General features: G+C 39.0%; 1 protein-coding gene and 1 long non-coding RNA gene across 2 annotated transcripts in view; one reads left to right on the forward strand and one right to left on the reverse strand.

The window, feature by feature from the left end:
* LOC117974924 (uncharacterized) overlaps nt 1–21,009 on the forward strand; it is a 59,824-nt gene that overhangs the window by 23,748 nt on the left and 15,067 nt on the right. The window lies entirely within an intron of this gene.
* LOC100971068 (olfactory receptor 10V1) lies at nt 16,737–19,676 on the reverse strand. Its single transcript, XM_003826360.4, has one exon. It carries the CDS (start codon nt 19,086–19,088, stop codon nt 18,159–18,161), a length of 930 nt encoding a protein of 309 aa, XP_003826408.1. The 5' UTR covers nt 19,089–19,676; the 3' UTR covers nt 16,737–18,158.

A 21,009-nucleotide genomic window follows, 5' to 3' on the forward strand; every position in this document is an offset into this window, starting at 1 on the left:
AGAAGAGTATGGGATGACATACACAGTGTGAAAGAAAAAAACCACACCAACCAACTATACTATATCTGGCAAACATGCCTCTCAAAAATGAAAGAGAGATAAAGACTTCCTCAGACAATCAAAAGCTGAGGGAGTTTATCACCATATCTGCCTTACAAGAAATGCTATTGGGAATTTTTCAAGTTGAAATAAAAGGATGAAACTCATTGGTAAAGATAAATATTGGAAAAAAATGGTATATTTTACCACTATAATATGATGGCAAATCTTTTTTAATTCTACTATAAATGTTAAAGGACAAAAAAACTAAAAAAGTATGTATTTTTGTATGAATGTATATTCATTAAGATGTAACACACATTCTTCTCAAGCACACATTGAACCCTTTGCAGGATAGATTATATGTTAGGTCCCAAAACAAGCCTTAACATATTGAAGAAGATAACAAATTACACTACGTATCTTTTGTGACAACAATGGAATCAGACTAGAAATCAGTAACAGCAATAAAATGTGAAAATTCACAAATATGTGGAAACTAAGTAACATACTCTTGAACAAATACTGGGTCAAATAGGAAATCAAAAGGGAATTAAATAATATATTGAGACCAATGAAAATTAAAATACAACTTAGCAAAAAGTATCCTGAGACAACATGAAAACAAGATGTACCAAAACTTATGGGATGCAGCAAAAGCAGTAGTAAGAGGGAAGTTTATACTGATAAACATCTATATGAAGAAAAAAGAAAAATATCAAATGAATGGCCTAACATTACCCTGAGGAATGAGAAAGAGAAGAACAAGTTAAGCCCAAAGTTAATAGAAGGAAGGAAAAAATAAAGATCAGGGCAGGGTAGGAGTAAGTCATATAGAGAACACAAAATCTGTATAAAAATATCAACAAAACTAAGTGTTGATTAAAAAAATTTTTCTAAACTGACAAACCCTTAGCTAGACTGAGATAAAAAGGAGAATACAAAATAATAAGGAAAACTGAAATGGATGCCTTTGGTAGAAAAATCTCAACAAAATCAGTATAGAAGGTAATACCCTTTGGGGAGAGTAGAAGGCTGAAGCTTGAGTTGATGACCATCAATGACCAGTGATTTTGATCAGCCAGCCATACATAATGAAGCCTTTGTAAAAACCTAAAAGAGGGCTGGGCATGGTGGCTCATGCCTGTAATCCCAGCACTTTGGGAGGCCAAGGGGAGTGGATCATGAGGTCAGGAGTTCGAGACCAGCCTGGCAAACATGGTGAAACCCCATCTCTACTAAAATACAAAAATTAGTCAGGTGTGGTGTCATGCACCTGTAATCCCAGGTACTTGAGAGGTTGAGGCAGGAGAGTCGCTTGAAACTGGTAGGTGGAGATTGCAGTGAGCCGAGATCATGCCACTGCACTCCAGCCTGGGCAATAGAGTAAGACCGTCTCAAAAAAAAAAGAAAAAAAAGAAAGAAAGAAATGAAATTAAATGAAGAATAAGAGTTTGTTTCAACGATTTTCACTATTTTATTCTTAGAAAGATATCCACACACCACAACTTACCTAGCTTTCCTATATAAAAAGCATCCTAACATTGTATATGAATTTAATAACCAGAAATAGTGGAGAAATGTTACATAAGGTCTTTCCTACTTTTCTGATCTTTAAGGGTACACTATCTATGACAAACAATTAAGGGCAAAATGACTGATCCAAACCTTTGAAACTAATAGTGAATTTTTCACGGAAGCCATAATCCCAGCATTTGCTTACAGTCATTAGGTTGATTGGTTTACTGTTTTTCTGTGTGTTCAAATCTACTGAGAGGAAATCAACCAATGAAATGTGGGATTTGGTTGCCATAAGGCATATGGCAAAGTAGATTGTGGAGTTTCATATTTAGAACCATGTAATACACAAAAATACACACAAGAACCATGTAATACACACAAGATCACTTTGGGAACTTGTATGCTGTTTTGAATGTGAGCTGAACTTAATCAGAATATTTAAGTTGAAGTGCTACTTCCTCCTTTTATTAGCTGGATGACCTTGGGCAAATCCCTTTACTATCTTGATGCCCCATTTTCCGTCTGTATCAAATGTGTATTATAATGTCAGTTTCACAGGGGTGCTGTTAAAAGGATTAAAAATCATAGTATTCTTGGAAGAGCTTTGTATATGCAAAGTAATGTACACCTGTGAATTGTCATTACTTTCACGTTCAAAGGAGTGTGTCACCTGGAATTACAGCATTGCCTGGTCCACGCGTCTTAATGAATGGAGCTGGGAGAGGGAATAATCAAAGGCCAAGTCCATGGATATTATGAAAAGAGGAAACAAAAGAAATAATTACTTTCAAAACTTGGACAAGAACCAGAAATGAAAGCTGGTGTTTTGAATGTTGATATTGGAACGAGGTGTGTCAGGAGACCAAGGCTTCAGCTCAATATTTATCCAGTCACCAGATTCACTACCCTGGGCCTTATTAAATGAAGTTTAGATCTTTAGGGATAGATATGAAGTCATAATATAATAATTCTCAAATGACACTCTGTGACCTTAAGGTATAATCATTAGACTCAAGAACAAAGTTGAATTTGTACTAAATTAACTCTAACAAGGATAACTCAGGTAATAGCTAAAAACAAGACTCTGAACATATCTAAATAAAAGATGCCAGTTTCTAGATATTGTAGTGAATTGTTCATAGGCACAACTCTGTATTTCTTTAAAAATTTTGGGTCAAATTATATCTTTTTTTAAAATTTAATTTAGTTGTAGTAAATACACCTAATATGAGATTTACCCTGCTAACAGATATGTATGTGTAAATACAGTAGTGTTCCTTAAGGCAAAATGTTGCACAGAAGATCTCTGGATTGTATTCATCTTTTATTATTGAAACCTTATACCTGTTGACTAGCAACTCCCCATTTCCTTCTCTCCCCTCTCCTGGCATCCATGGGTCTGTTCTTTGCTTCTATGGGTTTGACTATTTTGTATCTCATATAAGTGGAATCATGCAGTTTCATTTAGCAAAATGTCCTCAAGATTCAACCATGTTGTTGCTTATTGCAGGATTTTCTTCTTTTTAAAGGCTGAATAATATTCCATTGCATGCATATACCACATTTTCTTCATACAACCATCTGTCTTTGGACATTCGGATTGTTTCTACCCCTTGGCTATCATGAATCTTGTTACGAGGAACATGGGAGGGCAGATATCTCTTCTAAATCCTGATTTCAATTCTTTTGGGTAAATGCCCAGAAATAGGATTGCTGGATCATGTGGTAGTTTTATTCTTAATTTTCTGAGAATCCTCCATACTCTTTTCTATAATAGCTGTACCATTTTGCATTCCTACCTACAGTGTACAAGGGTCCCCTCTTCTCCATATCCTCGAAACACTTGTCTTTTTTTTTTGATAATAGTCATCCTAACAGGTGTGAGGAGATATATCATTGTGGTTTTAATTTGCATTTCCCTGATAATTAGTGTCATTGAGCATCTTTTCATATACCGGTTGGCCATTTGTATGTCTTTTACGGAGAGATGTCTATTCAAATCCTTAGCCTATTAAAAAAAATCAAGTTTTTTTTTGTTTGTTTGTTTTTACAGCTAGAGTTGTATGAATTCCATGTATATTTTGGAAATTAACCCCTTATCTGATATATGGTTTGCAAACATTTTCTCCCATTCCATAGCTTGTGTCTTCACTGTTGACAGTTTCCTTTGCTGTGCAGAAGCTTTTTATTTTGACACAGCCCAACTTGTTTATTTTTGCTTTGTTGCCTGTGCTTTTGGTGTTATACTATTGAAATAATTGCCAAGACCAATGCCATGAAGCTTTCCCTTTATGCTTTCTTTTAGGTATTTTACAGTTTGGGGTCTTATGTTTAAAACTTTAAGCCATTTTGAGTTGACTTTTGTATGTGGTATAAAATAAGGATCTAATTACATTCTTTTGCACGTGGATATCCAGTTTTCCCAGCACCATTTGTTGAAGAGACTATCCTTTCCCCATTGTATAATCTTGTTGACAATTAGTTGACTGAGGCTGGGCATGGTGGCTCTTGCCTGTAATTCCAGTACTTTGGGAGGCCTAGGCAGAAGGATCACTTGAGCCCAGGAATTCAAGACCAGCCTGGGCAACATGCTGAAACCCTGTATTGAAGAAAAAATACAAAAAATATGCTGGGTGTGGTGGTGTGCACCTGTAGTCCCACCTACTCAGGAGGCTGAGGTGGGAGGATAGCTTGAGCTCTGGGAGGCAGAGGTTCCTGTGAGCTGAGATTGTGCCACTGTACTCCAGCCTAGGCGACAGAGCCAGACTCTGTCTCAAAAGAAGAAGAAAGAAAAGAAAAATAAAATTAGTTGACTGCATATGCTTGGGTTTATTTCTGGGCTCTCTATTCTCTTACATTGAACTTTAATATATTGAGATGATTTCCCTCTATTCTAGCTTGTTGAGAGTTTTTAAAAATCATGACACATGTTGAATTTTGTCAAATGCTTTTACTGTATCTATTGAGAAGATAATATGGTTTTTGTTCTTCATTCTGTTAATGCTGTATATCATATTAATTAACTTTTGTATATTTAACTATCATAGCATCACAAGAATAAATCTCACTTGGTCATAAGATATGCCCCTTTTAATATGCTGTTGAATTTGGTTTGCTTGTATTTTGTTAAGGATTTTTGCATCTATATTCACCCAAGATACTGGCCTGTAGTTTTCTTTTTTGGTGGTGTCTTTCTCTGGCTTTGGTATGAAGGTGATGCTGGCCTTATAAAATGAGTTTGGAGTGTTCCATTATCTTAAATTATTTGGAAAAGATTGCGAAGAAATGGCATAATTTTTTTTTTAATGTTTGATAGAATTGGCCAGTGAGGCTATCTATTCCTGGGCTTCTTTGTTGGGAAGTTTTTGGTTATTGATTCAATCTCCCTACTGGTTTTTAGTTCTGTTCAGTGTATTACGTCATGATTTAGTCATGGCAGGTTGTATGTTTTTGGGAATTTATCTATTCTTTGAGGTTGTCCAAATTATTGGCATATAATTGTGGATAGTAGTCTCTTTTGTTCCTTTTTATTCTCTGTGGCGTCAGTTGTAATATCTCCTCTTTCATTTCTGATTTTATTTATTTGAGTTTTCTTTCTTTTTTTCTTAGTCTAGCTAAAGAGTTGTCAATTTTGTTTGTCTTTTCAGAAAACCAAGTCTTAGTTTTGTTGATTTTTTCCTATTGTTTTTCTATTCTCTGCCTCATTTATTTCTGCTCCAATCTTTATTATTTCTTTCCTTAGGTGAACTTCGGCTTTCGTGTTTTTTCTCATTTTCCAGTTCTTTGAGGTTTAGAGGTAGCTTGTTTATTTGTTATCCTTTTTCTTTCTTCATGTAGGTGTTTATTGCTATAAATTTCCCTCTTGTACTGCATTTGTGACATTCTATAAGTTTTGGTACATTGTGTTTTAATTTTATTTGTCTGAGTACTTCATAATCTCCTTTTTGATTTCTTCGTTAAACCACTGATTGCTCAAGTGTGTTGCTTAATTTCCACATATTTGTGAATTTTCCTGTCTTCCTTCTGCTACTGATTTCTAGTTTGATTTCATTGTGGTCAGAAAAGATACTTGGTATGATTTTGGTATTCCTGAATTTTTTAAAACTTGTTTTAGCACCTAACAAGTAATTTATCCTGGAAAATGTTTCATATGCACTTGAGAAGAATGAGTATTCTGTTGCTGTTGGATGGGATATTTTATACAGGCCTGTTAGGCCCATTCATATATAATGTTGTTCAGGTTTCCTGTTTCCTTATTCATTTTATGTCTGGATGTTTTATTCTTTATTGAAAGAGGGGTCTTGATGTCTCTGACTGCTATTGTATTGCTATTTCTCCCTTCAGTTCTGTTACTATTTGCTTTATCTATTTAGATATTTAGGTGTTCTCATGTTGGGTGCATATAAATTTATAATTATTATATCTTTCTGCTGAATGGACACTTACCATTATGTAATGTCTTTGTCTCTGGTGATAATTTTTGACTTATAGTCTATTTTATCTGATATAAGTGTATCTACTCCTACTTACTTTTGGTTACCATCATCGTGGAATATCTTTTTTCATCCTTCACTTTCAGTCTATGTGTGTTCTTTTCTTTTTGTTTTTATAAATAAAAGAGGTTTAATTGACTCACAGTTCTGCAGGCTGTGCAGGAAGCATGGCTGGGGAGGCGTCAGGAAACTTTCAATCATGGCGGAAGGGTAAGTAGGCATGTCTTACATGGCCATGTGTTCTTAAATGTAAATTAAGTGTCTTGTAGACGATATATAGTTGGATCTTTTTGTTTTGTTTTGTTTTGAAATGAAGTCTTGCTCTGTTGCCCAGGCTGGAGTGCAGTGGCATGATCTTGGCTCACTGCAGCCTCCATCTACCGGGTTCAAGTGATTCTCCTGCCTCAGCCTCCTGAGTAGCTGGGACTACAGCCATGCACCACCACATCTGGCTAATTTTTGTATTTTTAGTAGAGACGAGGTTTCGCCATGTTGAAGAAGCTAGTCTCGAACTCCTGACCTCCCAAAGTGGTGGGATTACAGGCATCTGCCACCAGGCCTGGCAAAGTTTTGTATTTTAGTAGAGACAGGGTTTCACCATGTTGGTTGGCCAGGCTGGTCTTGAACTGCTGACCTCAAGTGATCCGCCCACCTCGGCCTCCCAAAATATTGAGATTACAGACGTGAGCCACTGCGCCTGGCTCCACAGCTCATTTTTTTTTTTTTTTTTTTGAGACAGAGTCTTGCTCTGTCGCCCAGGCTGGAATGGAGTGGGGCCATCTCAGCTCACTGCAACCTCCGCCTCCCAGGTTCAAGCAATTCTCCTGCCTTAACCTCCCGAGTAGCTGGGATTACAGGCACGAGCCACCATGCCTGGCTAATTTTTGTATTTTTAGTAGATATGGGGGCGTCTCACCATGTTGGCCAGACTGGTCTCGAACTCCTGACCTCAGATGATCCAACTGCCTCAGCCTCCCAGAGTGCTGGGATTACAGGCGTGAGCTACTGCACCCAGCCACAACTCATTTTAAGACTGCATCATTTCATATATCTTTTCCTCTTTCTCATGTTGTACAAAGCCATAGTATCTTGGTTATTTTATTCTTCTGATTCTTGATGCCTTGAAAAAATAAATATACCTTTTTTCTTTATTTTCTTTATTTTACTTTAAGTTCCAAGATACATGTGCAGAACGCGTTTGTTACATAGGTAAAAGTTTGCCATAGTGGTTTGCTACACCTATCAATCCGTCACCTAGGTATTAAGCCCAGCATGCTTTAGCTATTTGTCCAGATGCTGTCCCTCCCCTTCCCCCTCAGACAGGCCCTGGTGTGTGTTGTTCCCCTCCCCGTGTCCATGTGTTCTCATTGTTCAGCTCTCCCTTATGAGTGAGAACATGCGGTGTTTGGTTTTCTGTTCCTGTGTTAGTTTGCTGAGGATGATGGCTTCCAGCTTCATCCATGTCCCTGCAAAGGATATGATATCATTCATTTTTATGGCTGCATAGCATTCTATGGTGTATATGTACCACATTTTCTTTATCTAGTCTATCATTGATGGGCATTTGGGTTGGCTCCATGTCTTTGCTATTGTAAATAATGCTGCAATAAACATACATGTGCATGTATCTTTATAATAGAATGATTTATAGACCTTTGGGTATATACCTAGTCATGGGATTGCTGGGTCAGATGGTATTTCTGGTTCTAGATCCTTGAGGAATTGCCACAATGTCTTCCACAATGGTTGAACTAATTTACACTCCCATCAACAGTGTGAAAGTGTCCCTACTTCTCCACAGCCTTGCCAGCATCTGTTGTTTCTTGACTTTTTAATAATCACCATTCTGATTGGTGTGTAGCTTTTTCCTAATAATAAGCAATTCTAATAACTCCAAATAATAGTCCAATTGTTGGCTGGGCGTGGTGGCTCACACCTGTAATCCTAGCACTTTGGGAGGCCGAGGCGGACGGACCACTTGAGGTCGGGTGTTCAAGACCAGCCTGGCCAACATGGTGAAACCCTGTCTCTACTAAAAATACAAAAAAAAAAAAAAAAAAAATTAGCCAGATGTAGTGGCATGTGTCTGTAGTCCCACCTACTTGAGAGGCTGAGGCAGCAGGATTGCTTGAACCTGGGAGCTGGAGGTTGCTACAGTGAGCTGAGATTGCACCACTGCACTCCAGCCTGGGTGATAGAGCAAGACTTGGTCTCAAAAATAAATAAAATAAAATAAAAATAAAAATTAAAAAAGGATGAAATTAGAAGAGAGTTGGGAGAAATTCAGTGCTTGAATATTTTATTGTTTTTGACCTGCTCCTCTTCTCTGAAAGAATGTTTTTCTGAAAAAAAGAGTCAAGAACAAGAATTCTGTTGAATATTAGCTAGGGCTAATAGACAGAGGCTTAGCCCTGAGGAGTGAGTCAGAGGGGTCCTTTTGTTCAGTGGAACCTTTTATCCTAGGCCTAACTTTGATTTCTTATATTTCTTTCTTTTTTGTTTGCTTGTTTCCCACTTTCCTCCACTGCTCCATTTCTTCATTTCTTTTATCTTCCCTCTCTTCTTATCTGTAATAAATAAAAATATTCGCCAGGCACGGTGGCTCATGCCTGTAATCCTAGCACTTTGGGAGGCCGAGGCAGGTGTATCACCTGAGGTCAGGAGTTCAAGACCGGCCTGGCTAACATGGCAAAACCCCGTCTCTACTAAAAATACAAAAAAAAAAAAAACAACTAAAAAAAAATCAGCCAGGCATGGTGGCAGGCACCTGTAATCCCAGCTACTCAGGAGGCTGAGGCAGGAGAATCGCTTGAACCTGGGAGGTGGAGGTTGCAGTGAACTGATATTGCACCACTTCATTCCAGCCTGGACGAAAGAGTGAGACTCCATCTCAAAATAAATAAATAAATAAAAATATTCACAATGTAAAGAAAGCAATACACTTTATAACCTAAAGTATAAAATAAATATTCACATGCTGGTATAAAAACATAATTGATTCTTTAACTGATACAAAAGAAAAAAGAAAAAATGATTGGATAAAAATTTAAATGAGGAAGAATAGACAAATCTCCTATGCAGTAGAATTCCAAATAATTTATGTAACTCCTCCCTTCTCAATTTGGGGCAGCAAAACTACCTACCCGTTCCTTACAGGTGGACTGAATATAGTGACTTCCTTCCAAAGAGTATAATGCACAAGTGGGAAAAGAGTTTGTTGACAGTGGAGAAATCTGACAAACACTACCTCTGTCAGGTGATCAAGGTCAACATCAGTAGTGAAAAGCTATGTTTACACTATGTGCCCTTGATATGATGTGATGAGAATGGCACTTTACCTCTGTGTTCTTTCTTCCAAAAACTCACAACCCCTTGTCTAAGCATCAGAGAAGGTCAGTTCTGAAGAACATTCTACAAAATATCTGACCAGGATTCCTCAAAACTGTCAAGGTCACCAAAAACAAGGAAAGTCTAATAAACTCTTCCAGCCAAGAAGAACCTAAAGAGTCATGATGACTAAATGTAATGTGGTGTCCTAGATGAATTCTTGGAACAGAAAAAGGACATTAGGTAAAAAATAAGGAACTCCAAATAAAGTGTGAAGTTTAGTTAATAATAATTTGTCAATATTGGTCAATTAGTTGTGACAGACATACAATGAGTGTTAACAATAAAGGAAATTGAAAGCATTGCGTATACAATCTTGTCTAACATAGGTGTTCCTCACTCAGTTATTTTCTGTTGAGTTGCTATGTTTGTTTTCTTCACTGCAATTACCAAAGTCCGTAATTATATATTTTAATTTATTATGTGTCTCTCCCATTAGATTGTAAACTTCATGAGGACAAGGATCTTCTCTGTTTCTTTTTTATTCTTTCTTCTTCTTCTTCTTCTTCTTTTTAACACTGCGATAACAGGAAACAATTGTTTCATTTATTGCTGCATTCCCACTATATTCCAGGTTTCCACACATAGTAGATACTCAATAATAACCACTGAATTGTTAAATGAATGAATGAAGGAATGACTGGTGATTGTAACCAAGACTTGTAGGATCATTGCAAGTGGAGCAGAACAAATTTATGATATTTTATTATAAATAGGATGTACCTCATGCTTTCTCTAGAGAGAAAATACCTTTAATCCGGTTTCCATTTATTTCTCTTTCTTCCCTCTTTCTCTCTTTGTCTCTCTCTCCTTCCTTCCTTCCTTCCTTCTTTCCTTCCTTTTCCTTTCATTTTTTTTCCACAGTGAAAGGAGTAAAATCTCCAAGCGTCCTGTAAAGTAGGAATATCATGGTGTTGCCTGAACTTACTTCTTCTTTTATTTATTGATTTTTTTATTGTTAAGAGTTACTTCTTGAAGGATGTGTAAATAAGGGTGCCAATGTACATTTGTACATTTCCTTACATATGTTAGGAAGTTTCTCACTTCTCTCAGTTCCTTAGTTAAGTCAACAGAAAGAAATACATATTATCACAGATATACACTATAGAAGACTCAGGCTTTTCCTGTTGAGAGTCATTTATCCAGAAGCACCTAGCTACTAAGGATAAAGAAAGAATTTGTGTAGAGCTAAAAGCTACCCCCATCGGGGATCACTGAAAACAAGAATGTGACAAAGAGGCTGGAAACCTGAAGACAGTCATGCACACAAAATATAGTTGAATGTTAGGCTCTGTGCATAGTACATATTCCTACATGTTTAATGAAGAGCAGTGACACACAACTAAGAAAGTTTTTTTTGTTTTTTTTTTTTGAGACAGAGTCTCTCTCTGTTACCCAGGCTGGAGTGCAGTGGCACAATCTCGGCTCACTGCAATCTCAGCCTCCCAGGTTCAAGCGATTCTTCTGCCTCAGGCCTCCCAAGTAGCTGGGACTACAGGCACGCGCCACAATGCCCAGCTAATTTTTGTATTTCTGGTAGAGATGGGGTTTCACCATATTGGCCAGGCTGGTCTTGAACTCCTGACGTTGTGATCCACCCGCCTCAGCCTCCCAAAGTGCTGGGATTACAGGTGTGAGCCACTGCGCCCAGTCAAAGTATTTTATATGCTCTATGTCAGTCTTTTTTTTTTTTTTTTTTGAGACAGGGTCTCACTCTGTCACCCAGGTTGCGATCTTGGCTCACTGCAACCTCCACCTGCCAGGTTCAAGCAATCCTCCCACCTCAGCCTCCCAAGTAGCTAGGACTACAGGTGTGTGCCACCACGCCCAGCTAATTTTTTGTATTTTTGGTAGGGACAGGTTTCTGCCATGTTGCCCAGGCTGGTCTCAAACTCTACATGGCAGTATGAAAATAAACAAATACAAAGGGTAATGACCACCACATTGGAGAGCTTGTTTAGAGGTTCTAGCAGAGGAGTGCAGCTACTTGTATACCCTTGACCAAAGAATGGTCCTCCTCTATCTGGGAAGGTCGTCCATTTTGACTAAGCTTGCAGCTTTGAGAGGGTTGCACATGGGGCAGTGAAGGAGGAAGAGGACACCCACCTAGCCAGGCAGATCAGCTGAATCAACTCTGGTGATCAATGGGATGACAGATGTCACAGCCAGATTGCCCTCACATCCTACCCCATTTGTTCATGCCCAAGTTGTTCTATTTTGCTTTCTGATTAAGAAGCAGACAAGAAACCATTATTAGCAGAGTATGGTAGAAAGTACCATAGAAGCCGCTCCAATGTGAGGAGAAATGGCCAGCATATTGACAGATGTAAATAGAAAGTGGGAGTTAAATTACTGAATCAAAGTCATTTGATTCATTACCTATTTAAACGCTTTATCTCCAAGTACATTCTGAAGCATTGAGGGCTAGGGCCTCAACATATAAATTTGGTTTGGAGGGAAGACATAATGTAGCCCAAAACAAAGCCTCAATCTCAGTATCTAGAAAACAAGAGGATTGTACTTGTTAATATTTAAGATATATTCAGGCACTGACTTGCTGCGGCCCCAATCCCTGTTGGACTGAACAAAGGAGGACAAATGTGGGAATAAAGATAAAGAAAAGAGTATTTTTACTCTTTTATAGATAGATAAAGATACTCTTTTATAGATAATAAAGATAAAGAAAAAAAGAATAAAGATAAAGAAAAAAGAGAGCTGAAGTCCTGTGGGTCGTGACTAACTCAGCATTCCACTGGAGGCTATATGATCAAACAGCAAACTATTTATCATGAATGCAGGATGTGGGCAAACTCATGACTGTGCCTGCTGCCAGAAGATATGCTGAGTGCAATCACTCCCTGGCACTGTGCTCCTTGAGGTTATCTACTGGAACATCTGGAGACTACTGTTCAGAGAATGCAGCCTTGCAAGCCTGCACTGAGTCAAGCTGCTGACCGACAACCACCCCGCTTCTCCCAATCTCCTTTACCCAATAAATACAAAGGGCTGTAAAACTCAGGGCCCTTGTTCACTAGAAGCAAGGAGCCCTCTGACCCCTTCTTCCAAATATACTCTTTTTTCTTTATCTTTATTCCCGCGTTTGTCCTCCTTTGTTCAGTCCAACAGGGATTGGGGCCACGGCAAGTCAGTGCCTGAACATAGCTTAAATATTAACAAGTATAATTCTCTAGTTTTCTAGATACTGAGATTGAGGCTTTGTTTTGGGCTACATTATGTCTTCCCTCCAACCCAAATTTATATGTTGAGGCCCTAGCCCTCAATACTTCAGAATGTATTTGGAGATAAAGCCTTTAAAGAGGTAATAAAGAGTAAGTGAAATCATTAGGGTGAGCCCTAATACAATATGACTGGTCTTATAAAAACAGGGCAGTAGTACACAGACACAAACAGGAGAAAGACCACATAAAGACAGGGGGAGAAGACGGCTCTCTGCAAGTCAAGGACAGAGGCCTCAGAATAAATCAACCCTGCCAATACCTTGATCTCAGGTTTCTAGTCTCCAGAATTGTGAGAAAATAAATTTGTGTTGTTGCCCCATTTGCTATACTTTGTTATAGAAGCATTAGCAGTCTTCAAGAATGAAAGCAGCTTTTCCAACATTACACAGCTCCTAGAAGCCATTTCTCCTGGCTCTCAGTCCCATTGTCCCTTCCAGAGAAGCAATGGAAGATGCTTCAATACTCAGCCAACTCCTTGATGCCTATTGCAATAACTCATAACTCTCTAAATTTCATTACATCTTCATCCATTTGCGCTGCTGTAATAAATACCTGAGACTGGATGACTTATAAAGAATGACAATTTATTTCCTCATAGTTCTGGAGGCTGGGAAGCCCAAGATCAAGACACCTGCAGATTTGGTGTCTGGTGACAGCTTGGTCTCTGCTTCCAAGATGGTGCCTTGAAAGCTATTTCCTCACATGAAAGAAGGAACCGAAGGGCAAAAAGGGCCTAAGCCAGTTCCCTCCAGCCCTTTTATAAGGCACTAACCCATTCATGAGTAGCGCTCCTGAGTTACTCACTCCCTGCAAAGGCCCTACCTCTTTTTGTTTGTTTGTTTGTTTGTTTTTTGAGACAGGGTCTGGCTCTGTTGCTTAGGCTGGAATGCAGTGGTGTAATCTCAGCTCACTGCAACCTCCAACTGCTGGGTTCAAATGATTCTTATGCCTCAGCCTCCTGAGTAGCTGGGATTACAGGCTTGCACCACCATGCTCCAGATAATTTTTTAATTTTTATTTTTAGTAGAGATGGGGTTTTGCCATATTGGCCAGGCAGGTCTTGAACACCTGGCCTCAAGTGATCTGGCTGTCTCAGCCTCCCAAAGTGCTGGGATTACAGGTGTGAGCCACTGTGCCCGACCTGGCCATACCTCTTAATGCCACTCTAATGGGGATTAAGTTTCAACATGAATTTTGGAGGAGACACACATTCAAGCCATAGCAGTCACATCCCAGAGATTCCTCAAATATCTGCTTTCCCCTGTTGACCCTATCTCCATCTCTCTTTCTAATTTGTTCTTTCCAGTATCTTCTGACTCACCTCTTTCTCATTATTCCTTTTCTACCCTGGTTAGAAGAATTTCTCTTTCATTTTCTTCTGAATACCACAGTGCTACAAAATAGATGATGAGAGAAATGGGAGTTTGGGAATTTTTTACTGGGCATGACTGCAGAATATGCTTTTGCACCCAGCTCTCTAGAATCACTGGAAAAAAGTGGAAAAACATCAATAAGGCAAGTGAAATTTTCAAATTCTCAAAATTTTCTGTAACTGAAATTTTAAAAATCCTTGCTAAAATTGAGTTAAATATAGTAAAGTATGGTTGGATGCAGCAGCTCACGCCTGTAATCTCAGCACTTTGGGAGGCCAAGGTGGGAAGATCGTTTGAACTTAAGGGTTTGAGACCAGCCTAGCCAACAAGGTGAGACGCCCATCTTTACAAAAAAAAGTAATAAATTTTTCTGGCCGGGCGCAGTGGCTCACGCCTGTAATCCCAGCATTTTGGCATGCTGAGGCGGGCGGATCATGAGGTCAGGAGTTTGAGACCAGCCTGACGAACATGGTGAAACTCCATCTCTACTAAAACTACAAAAACTAGCTGGGCATGGTGGTACGCACCTGTAATCCCAGCTACTCAGGAGGCAGAGGCAAGATAATTGCCTGAACCTGGGAGGCAGAGGTTGCAGTGAGCCGAGATCGTGCCACTGCACTCCAGCCTGGGTGACAGAGTGAGACTCCATCTAAAAAAAAAAAAATTTTTTTTTTTTCTGGGCATGGTGGTGTGCAACTTTAGTCCCAGTTACTTGGGTGCTTGAGCCCGGGAGATTGAGGCTACAGTGAACTCTGATTGTGCCATTGCACTCCAGCCTGGGCAACAGAACAAGACCTTGTCTCAAAAAAAGACAGTAAAGTATATGATCTTCCTTTAATATGCAATAATGATACCTACCTGCTCCCTTCCAATGGATATTTTATAGTTTCCCATTTGTATTTTTCACTATTTGTAATCTTAGGGAACATTGAAGTCACAGATACTAGAATCAAATAAAACAATAAAAAATTAGTATTAGCAATAAAGGTTTCAAAAATATTTTAAATGAGTATGTACCCTTATTAGTGACATTTAAAAAATCTGAGAACCAGAAAGAAGTTATCTCCAAAGAAAGTCTTGCTTAATTCCAATAATTATGCAGTAGCTTCACTGTAAAAGGCAATGAAGAATGTAAATGATAGAAAAAAGTTTTCAAGGAGTAGAGAAAGTTAAAAAATAGAAAAAAGATAAAGAAGTATAAATAAGACACAATTGCTTTATATAAGGACCATATAATTTTTAAGAGAGACAAGACTAGTACACCATCCTAAAATTTTATCTCTCTTTTGATAGTGAATCAACTGAGTTTAATAAGTATTACCCACTGTTATGGGTATCCAAAGATTAATGCTACATTCTCCATTCCCAAGGCACTCAGAACTATTGAATTTTTTTCCCATTTAGCTGAAGCTACAGATACAAAATATGTGTAAGATAGATATCTCAATGCCAATCCCTAGTAGAATTCTGGAAATGATCGAACAGATAAGTTGTAAGAATTTTGAAAAGACTGGTGATTACTATGAGCCCATATAAAGTGATTCATGATAAATCATGCCAAATGCACCTCATTTTAAAAATAAGAGCTTTAAATGATTAGATTTATACAAGTGCTGCAGTGTATTTTGATTGTATGAAAGGATTTGAAGTTTCTCATCATATCCCTCTGTGAGATGGCTAATTATAGATTTGATGGCAAAGCAGCTACATTTTGCTGCAAAATGAACTGTTCCAAACATAATGACTTAAAATATCAATCATTTATTTGCCCTGATTCTATGGGTCAACAGTCTGGGCTGGACTCTGTTAGTCTTACCGGAGTTACTAATGTGGCTAAAGTCAGCTGGTAGATTAGGGCTGATTGGCTTAGGTAGTTTCAACTTGGACAGCTTATCTTTGTTCTACACGATGTCATCCTAGCCCAGGCTATGTGGAGGCCTTAGGACAGCAAGAGAAGGCAGGCCCCAAAATATAAGTGTAAGCCTATGCTTGCAATGCATTTGCTAATGTCTCATTGGCCAAAGCAAGTCACATAGCCCTCCGGGAGTGATGGCAGTGGGGGTGGGGGTGGGGTGGGGTGGGAGACTGCCTAAAGGCATGGATATAGGCAGGTGGAGTTCAAGGGGGGCCATAATTGCAACAATGTACCCCAGATGTTATTCATTGAGCAGATTTCTTTCTTTTTTTAAAAAAATTTTCAACTTTCAGGTTCAGAGGGTACATGTATAGGTTTGTTACATGGGTATATTGTGTGATGCTGAGGTTTAGGGTACGAATGATCCCATTGCCCAAGTAGTTAGCACAGTACCCAACAGGTAGTTTAACTGAGCAGATGTCTACCTAATTGAACAATTCCTGAAGATGATACCAGACTCTGCCCTCGTCATGTTCTGCTTGATATTTTTGTCAATAATTTAGACAAAAGCAATAAAATATGATTGCAGTTTTGCCCATGACACAAAACTATGGTGAATAAAATAAAGCCTGAAGATCATTTTGGCAGTTTTTGCAGTTTTGCCCATGACACAAAAGTATGAAGAATAAGATAGAGCCTGAAGATGCTTTTGGCAGTTTTCATCACTTGGTGAAAACCAATAAAATACACATTATCCGTGTTAAATGAAAAGTCCTAAATTTATGCTACTAAAATAAATTATGGTCAGGCAGAATTGAAAACTATTTTAAAGCTATTTGAAGGTTTTATGTGATATCAAATTTTGTGGCTAAAGTGATCAAAATTATTTAATGAAAATATAGTGGCCAGGTGTGGTGGTTCACACCTGTAATCCCAGCACTTTGGGAGGCCAAGGCAGGCAGATCACTTGAGGTGAGGAGTTCGAGACCCACCTGGCCAACATGGTGAAACCCTGTCTCTACTAAAAATACAAAAATTCGCTGGGCGTGGTGGTGTGCACCTGTAATCCCAGTTACTCAGGAGGCTGAAGCGGGGGAATTGCTTGAGCCTGGGAGGCAGAGATTGCAGTGAGCCAAGACTGAGCCACTGCACTCCAGCCTAGGCGACAGAGCAAGACTCCGTCTCAAAAAAAAAAAAAAAAAAAGAAGAAGAAAATATAGCTTACAGGTCATGAAAAATAACAGTCCCTCAGAACAGAATATTTCCAGTGTAATGTGGTTATTTGGGGGTGAAATTTGCACAATGATATGGAGCTGGAGAAAATCTAGAAGGTGACTGGTATAATGAGAAGGTTCAAATATAACCTCCTGGAGGAAGAGTTGGGGTACTTGTTTTAGAGAAAAGAGCACTGAAGATTTATAGAAGATACAAAACCTGTCCTAATACATGTGAGGAGCTGTTATGTATTAATATAAGAGAGCTCTAGAGTAAAAACAAGACCAGGGGGAGAAAGTTGTTTGTAGATAGAGACCTTAGCTCAAGGTAAGTTATAGTACTTAATGACTACAGTTGTCCAGTAAGGAATGAAGCATCTTATGAGTTAATGCTCTCTCTCCTTGGAAGCTCAAGCAGGGTCAATGACTCTCCAAGATGCTGAAGAAGAGATTCTTAAAGAACATAAGATGCAATGATGCTCATTTTCTTCTTCTCCTGTGTTTTACTTGTTAAATAATATTTTCCTCCATTATTAGTATCCTTTTTATTACTGGGGTACTCTTTCAAAGTTATGAACACTGACATGAGTTTTCATTTTGGTAAATAAAACAAAAAATGTAAAGTTTTTTTTCCTGCAATTTTTTTTTTTTTTTTTTTTTTTTTTTTTGGTGAGACGGAGTTTTGCTCTTGTTACCCAGGCTGATGCAATGGCACAATCTCAGCTCACCGAAACCTCTGCCTCCCTGGTTCAAGTGATTCTCCTGCCTCAGCTTCCCAAATAGCTGGGGTTACAGGCATGCACCACCACAGCCAGCTAACTTTGTATTTTTAGTAGAGATGGGTTTCTCCATGTTGGTGAGGCTGGTCTCAAACTCCCAACCTCAAGTGATCTGCCTGCCTTGGCCTCCCAAAGTGCTGGGATTATAGGCGTGAGCCACACACCCGCCTATGCATGTCCTTTCTGCAAAATTATTAGTAGCATCCCATTTCACTCTCAAAAGTGTCCCAATTTAAGTAAATCATAGGATCATCCTACCTAGAATTTTCTCAATGCTTTCCTTAGGGCATCTTTCAGTTCCTTGTTCCTCAAACTATAGATCAAGGGGTTTAAAATGGGAGTGATAAATGTGTAGGCCACAGATACCACACGGCCCATCTCAGGAGAGTAGCTGGAACTGGGGGACAAGTATATAAAGCTGGTGCAGCCATACTGCAGGAGGACCACTAAGATGTGAGAAGAGCAGGTAGAGTAGGCTTGCTGGTGCCCTTCTGCTGACCGGATCTGTAAAATGGCTACCACGATGAAGACATAGGAGATGGAGATCAATGAGAGGGGGATGCTAAGGACGATGAAGCTGATGATATACAGAGCAGTCTTGTGAACGCATGTGTCTGCACAAGCCAGGCGCATGACTGCAGGCATGTCACAGTAGAAGTGGTAGATCTCATCATTGTGGCAGAATGGGAGATGGAAGATTAAAATGGTGAGTGGAAGTGACAACAGGAACCCCAGCACCAAGGAGCCTACCAGCAGCTCCACACACAAGGACCAGCTCATGATGAGCCTGTATCGCAGAGGGTGACAGATCGCTATAAACCGGTCATAAGCCATGACTGCCAGCAGGACGCAATCAGCCCCACCCAAGAAGACAAAGAAAAACATTTGGGTGCCACATCCCGTGATGGAAACAGGAGTTTTGCCCATTGAAAGGAGGTTTGCCAAGGCCAATGGGGTGATGGAAGATGTATAGAAGATTTCTAGAACTGCCAGATTAGCCAGGAAAAAGTACATGGGGGTGTGGAGGGAATGATTGATCTGAACAATGACTGCAATTGTAGCATTTCCACCGAGGCTGGTCAGATACATCATCAGGAAGACCACAAAAATCAGCATCTGGACCTCAGGGTCAGGTGAGAATGGACGAAAGAAAAACTGCATCTTTGCAGTTTTATTTATTCCTTCCATGAGTAGAGTATTGGACCTAAGAGGAAAGATGACATGGGCCTCAAGGCATCTCTGGTTTCATATGATGCTTTCCCAACTTCTCCATTCAGTATTCAGGCACTTGCTGAGAAACCTCAGGGATGATGTGCATGTTTTCATTTTATAGCAGATTATATAGCATTATAATTTATACATTTGCCACCTCCTCATCTTTCCTCTCCCACCTCCCAAGTACCGAAGACTGAAAAATCCTCAGTGGCAGGGACTTTATCTTTTTTATTTTATTTTATTTTTTGAGATGGAGTCTCGCTCTGTCACACAGGCTGGAGTGCAGTGGTGCAATCTTGGATCACTGCAACCTCTGCCTCCTGGATTCAAGTGATTCTCATGCCTCAGCCTCCTGAGTAGCTGGGATTACAGGTGCCCACCACCATGCCTGGCTAATTTTTGTATTTTTAGTAAAGATGGGGTTTCACTGTGTTGGCCAGGCTGGTTTCGAACTCCTGACCTCAGGTGATCCGCCAGCCTCTGCTTCCCAAAGTGCTGGGATTACAGGTGTAAGCCACCACGCCTGGCCTGGTGATCTTTATTTTAATTCCAGTGCCTAGCACAGTGCCTACTGTATAGGGTTGCCAAGAAGCATTTGCTGAACAAATTAATGAATAAAGCAAATTTAAAGTTCAAAGTTACAAAATGGGTAAAATAGGGTATTGATTAATTATATAAGACAATAAATAAAAAATTTTAGGATTGTATAGGCAGATGTATGCCATAATTTAAAGAGAATTGTGTTGCTGGCATATTATGAAATTGAATCATAAACTCTGTAATGTATCTCAAAACCTAGAGAATTTGATTTACATTTTTCCTTTATCCTATATGTCCCTACACACTGATAGTTCATCTTTCAAAGAGTCTCTCCTATCTGTTGCTTTGGTCCTTTCCCATTTCCTTAATCAGCTTTCTCCATTGTTATCTTCCATGAGGATTCTTGTGATAGCTATCTATTCTCCCATCTCCCTTCTCCTCCCTCTGTAATCCATCCTGCTCTCTATTATCATGTTGCTTATATGCTTAGAAATTTTCAGTGCCTTCCTATTGCTTAAATGTTGACCTTCACAGTCTTCTGCCAATTATTCCAGTCTCTCTTGGAGCTGACTTTTTTAGACTAATCCTGCTATGGCGCTTAAATATCCCTGTTACAGACCACATGGTCTACTCATTGGCCTCTTATTCATATTCTCCCTGCTGCTTCATATACTTCCATTCTCCTTCCAACTAGAAATACTTTCTCCTCTCTTTTGCTTAATCCAAATCATACCCAATTTTCAAATTCTAGGATATGTTGTTCTTTTATGAAATCTCCCTAGGTCACTCTCTTTCCTTTCTCTGACGTTTTATGTTGCTCAGTATTATGAGTTTAGTGCTACCAAACTGTATTTTACTGTATCTATATGTCCTGACCCAATTACATTTTATGTTCCCCAAGGATGGGGGCTGGACCTCTGTCTTATGAAAAATTATCATTTCTTTCATAATAAGCGCAAGGCATGGTGAAAAGTGCTCTATTATGCATTTGCCCACTTAATCTATAAAACCATGTTAGTAGGGGTGTACTATCATCATCCCTTTTTAACAGATGAAGACACATAGGCTTAAAGAAATTTTAACATTTTCTGAATTCACATAGCTAGAAAATGGAAAAGTCATGGTTTGAACAGTTTGTTTGATTATAGAGCTTGTTTGCTTAACCTTAGTTTATACCCTACTTTCTCCCTCCATACTTTATATCTCCTAAGTAGCTTTGCTATTAATTGATTACAATTCAGAACTCTAGATGGTCTATTGGAAAAAGAGTACCCAAGATCTAGGACTGAAAATGTTGGATTATAGTATTTCCACACTTGAGAGACATAATTACAATAATAATTACAATACATGA

This window comes from Pan paniscus, chromosome 9, assembly GCF_029289425.2.
Source record: "Pan paniscus chromosome 9, NHGRI_mPanPan1-v2.0_pri, whole genome shotgun sequence".
Classification (NCBI taxonomy): Eukaryota; Metazoa; Chordata; class Mammalia; order Primates; family Hominidae; genus Pan; species Pan paniscus.

Bases quoted from the DNA above. Each gene is read 5' to 3' on its own strand.
- LOC100971068 (XM_003826360.4), bottom strand. From the start codon at position 19,088: ATGGAAGGAATAAATAAAACTGCAAAGATGCAGTTTTTCTTTCGTCCA.